Source organism: Priapulus caudatus, unplaced genomic scaffold (genome assembly GCF_000485595.1).
Source record: "Priapulus caudatus unplaced genomic scaffold, Priapulus_caudatus-5.0.1 Scaffold268, whole genome shotgun sequence".
NCBI lineage: Eukaryota > Metazoa > Priapulida > Priapulimorpha > Priapulimorphida > Priapulidae > Priapulus > Priapulus caudatus.
Window position 1 is genome coordinate 137,232 of NW_014577329.1, and position 4,512 is coordinate 141,743.

Sequence of the window (4,512 nt, forward strand, 5' to 3'; positions counted from 1 at the left end):
TTCTATATTATTATTTTTTTTTTTTACTATTATGCCTCACAAAAAAATGACCTACCTACCTACCCACTAAAAAAATCATGGGTCTAGGGACAGCAAACATATAATTTTTTAAGGATGGCCTAATCATTTATAGTTTGAATTTTATTGTGAACTTTGTGTTTCATTTGTGGATCAAAAAACGTTTTAGATCCAAATTATGAATACATGAGCTGCAATCGGATGTCTTACATTTATTATGTTGTACCCACCATACAGTCACGCTCTCAAAACTGTTTTCAAAAAACCTTTTCCCTGTAACCCTGACCTTTAAGTTAAATTCACTTTTTTTATCATCTACCTGACACACATTATAAGGCCCTAACCTAAGTAATAATAACAAGTGATGTGCATGTGTTTCAACAGGGTCATGTAGATTTCAACTATGAAGTTTCACGATCTTTGTCAGCTTGCCAGGGAGCTCTACTCCTAGTTGATGCCAATCAGGTAAGTCATAAATACTTAAAGTAATAATATATAAAGTGTATAAATAATAAATACCAAGTTTTTTTCATTCTGTCAATACACAACAACACACAAACACTTAGAAAATAATCATATGGGAACTGGAAAGAAAATACGGCCACTTGGATTCATAATTGTTTAATCGCCACAAATGTTATGAATGTGTCCTGCATGTTATGTGCCAAATTGTTTATTCTTTACAGGGAGTACAAGCACAGACTGTCGCTAACTTCTTCTTGGCATTTGATTCGGAGCTTACAGTCATTCCTGTCTTAAACAAAATTGACTTAAAAAATGCAGACCCCGAGATGTGTATTGCACAAATGAAGACCGTCTTTGACATGAGTCGTGAAGAAATTCTCCTGGTATGTTGTTTGACTGCCAGACTTATCCTACTTGTAATTTATTTAGTTTGTCAATATTTAACTTAGATGATACTGCTATTATTAAGACAAGTACTGTTTTCTAAACGCAAGAACTCTGCACGCAGTATTCTCAACATCTTGTATTTATTAGCATACTCTGAAATGTCAATGCAGGCTTTGTAGAATGGCATGATCGTCCCGTCCGTGCGTACGTCCGTCGTAAAGTTGCGGCCCACAATCTTAACCGCTCGACGTGACGTCACGATATTCGGGACGTGAGGGCGGGGTAATCCGAAAACGAGTTTGGATGTCGAGCTGGGGTCAAAGGGCAAAGTCATAGAGGTGAAAATAAGGGAGGAACATTCATCCTTAAACTTAAGGTATAGGAGGAAAGAATTGCAGAATGCCGCACAAATCTAAACGGCTCGACCTAGGTTTGTGACTAGTCGGTGAATAAGCATCATGTAGGACAAGCATCTACGTGACCGAAAATGAAGGTCCAGGTCAAAGGATCAATGCTAGCGGCAGATTTTAGACATTTCTGAGGACAGTCTGAGAGCAATTCAACAAATTTTTTGTTCAGCGCAGACTACCCATTTTTCATGGCTTTATTGAAGGACCCATGAAATGGCTTTCACTTGACGTGCGAAAGAGTAAGTGTTGATAAGCCTTTTGACCTCAAGAGGAGGATTTAAACATGATATTGTTAATGTTACTGTGTATAGAAAGAATTGACTGCTGGGTTTGCTAGTAGAAGTATACATGCCTGTGATGTATGAGGCTACAATGTCACAGTGAAATTTCAAAAGCTAAATTTGTTGAAGACGTATGCTGCTAAGATCGTATTAATTTCTATGGCATTCTGACTGTCAGTGGTTAATATGCCACTGCCAGTGGCCACGTGCCATGCATGTGGATGATGATAGTATGGGTAGTTTGTGCCTGCGTTAATATAGGCTACAGTGGACGCGCTCTATGCAGACGGTAGGAGGGTGTAAACATGATTGTTTCAACTCTCGGTGGCGAGTACTGTGGTTGTGGAACACTCCCTTTACAGTGAGAAGTCACACAAAATTTACTTGAACGAATGTTAGCTTAGGCAGAATAATGAGATGAGTTATTATATGAGATTCTGTAGTTACCATTATGAATAGATTGGATATTCACTAGCACTCTAATAATTACTCCAGGAGAGAAGGCTGTGGACTTCCCAGACTTAAAGTTTCTCACGTCAAATTTTGAGCACCAATTATAGACGCAAATGTGTACGTTCTTGAGTTATTCGCGTCACTAATCACATGGCATACCTTTTTTGTTTTTGTTTGTAATAGGGTAGCGGTCACAATGTGCACCATGACACATGTATTTCAGGCAACGCGATTTGTATAACCAATGCGGATTTGGAGTTTATGCAGAATGCACGAAGGGTGCTGAAATGATGTGTACGCAAATAGCGTATCTGAATATCTGCGCCTAAACAAAGGTTCACTACGCACAACTAAATCTTTACGTTCTATAACGTTAGCAACAGACGCTCAGATGATCCCAGACCTCTGTGCTCTTGTCTTGTTTACGAGTTTCTGTTTTCTGGCATATAACAACATATAGCAGTATGCAGTGTCCAAATACCCTATATTCTCACAGCTTGCAGTCATCTCGATTTGAATGAAATAGCGAGATAAATCTTGCGCTCACGAAAACAATAAGTACATCTAGGAGATAACTTGCCTCCTTTTGATATTGTAGTTAGGGCATGTTAAGCTTGATTGAGTTTTCGTTTATATCTGTCATTGTGGATGCAAATGTTGACTGTTTGCACTTTGACTGATCAAGTTGATCTTTAGAAGCATCTAGTGAGTACACACGATGGGTAGAGCTAACTGTCAATTAGTCGGTCAGATACGCGTCACACTAGGTAAAGATCACTTAGATGAAAGAAGAAGTTATTGTAGCCAAACTGAGCAATATAATATCTGCTAATAATTTGGGAATAACGGATGAGATGTGATGTGATTGTCCCTCATATCATAGAACCAGCTATGGGTCAATTATACCGGTCAGCCAAACTTAGCATGGAGAGTGAAGAAACTGTTTATTGAAATTATCGAAAGGATCGCAACCGTATTTATATGTATAGTATATGTATGCTTATGTGATGAATGAAATGGTTCACGGTCTGAGGACTCGAGACCAGAGGCATACAGGGATAGGGTAGTTTCTGGACATGTGGAGTAATTCATGTGTCACTTGGTTTTAACCATATCTGACGAAAATTTACTACGAGTTCTTTCACATTAAACAACAGCAAACAATAATAGACGGCAGGATTAACATCAAAGGTCTAATTGCAGCGTAATTTCAGAAAGCAAATGATAGAAGAACTGTTAATGTGTGTGTGAATACAAGTTAATAATGAATGAAGTGGGCCTGCTGCACATAATCAGCGCTAGTTCCTAATGGCAGCCCCAGGAGACATCTTTGCACCGCCTGAAGGCCATGGGTTCGATTCCGCCTATGACGCTACAAGGTCGTGATAGCAAACGCGCCGATCCTCTGAGGTCAGGTCAGAGTCGGCGATCGCCGTGACCTTCGCATTCACACAGAAGACACTATGAGTCGCAGAAGTTGGATTCATGCGTCCCCAGGAGTGAGCTGTTAATTTTCACTGTAGAGTGTAGCGCTATGAGAAAAGAGTGGGGAGATAGAGAGACTGCACTTAGAGAGGGAGAGACGAGAAAGAGAGGGAGAGAGAGAGAGAGAGAGGAAGAGAGAGAGAGAGAGAGAGAAGAGGAGAAGAGCTGACGACGACGATAGAGACGGAGAGAGTAGAGAAAAAAGAGAGACAGGATGAGAAGCGACGAGGAGATAAGACGGAGAGAGAGAGACGAGAGCAGAGCGGAGAAAGAGAGGCGCAGAGAGTGAGAAACGAGAGAGAGGGCAGGGCGAGAGAGAGAGAGAGAGAGAAGAGAGAGAGAGAGAGAGAAAGAGGGTGAAAGAGGAGGAAAAAGAGAGAAGAGAGATAGAAGAGAGTGAGAGGAAGAAGAGAGAGAGCAGACTAGAGGCTGAGGAGGAGAGAGAGAGAGAGAGAAGAGCAGAGAGAAAGATAGAGAGAGAGAGAGAGAGAAGAAGAGGAGAGAGATTTGAGAGAGAAGACGAGAGAGAGAGAGAAATGAAAGGAGCGAGGGAGAGCGAGAGAGAAGAGGTGAGAGGAGAGATGAAGGAGGAAACAGCGAAGATCGGGATAGCAGGAGAACGACAAGTGATTATCACCAGTATTTTTGAGTAGTAGTAGTGGCATGCTTATATTTGGTTTGCTATGTCTCCATTGCTTCCTACTTGTGTAGGCAGGGGCTTATCTGTTTTTTTATGGCGCGCGAACATGCTGACAGTCTATATGGTGGGCTGCTAACAATGTTAATAGACGAATGTTGTAAAGTTTAACATAGCTGCATGCTCCGTTTCTAATATATTATGTAGTATTCGTCACTATTATGCAGGACAGATTGGCTTCATCATTGTAAACATGAGAATTGCGAGTGAGGCTATGTGTGGGTGACAACCTTTTCTTCAGGAAGTGTGAAGCAATACAGATTAAAACTGCAAAGCATGTACGTAGTTGGACCGCACGTTTGATCTTATTGTCTTT

At 40.8% G+C, this 4,512-nt stretch overlaps 1 protein-coding gene across 1 annotated transcript in view; it reads left to right on the plus strand.

The window, feature by feature from the left end:
* The window catches only part of LOC106808311 (translation factor GUF1, mitochondrial-like), a 43,722-nt gene that overhangs the window by 3,661 nt on the left and 35,549 nt on the right, over positions 1-4,512 (plus strand). The window contains 2 exon segments of the mRNA XM_014810972.1: positions 368-483; positions 705-866. Of these exon segments, the coding sequence (XP_014666458.1) occupies positions 368-483; positions 705-866 (278 nt within the window).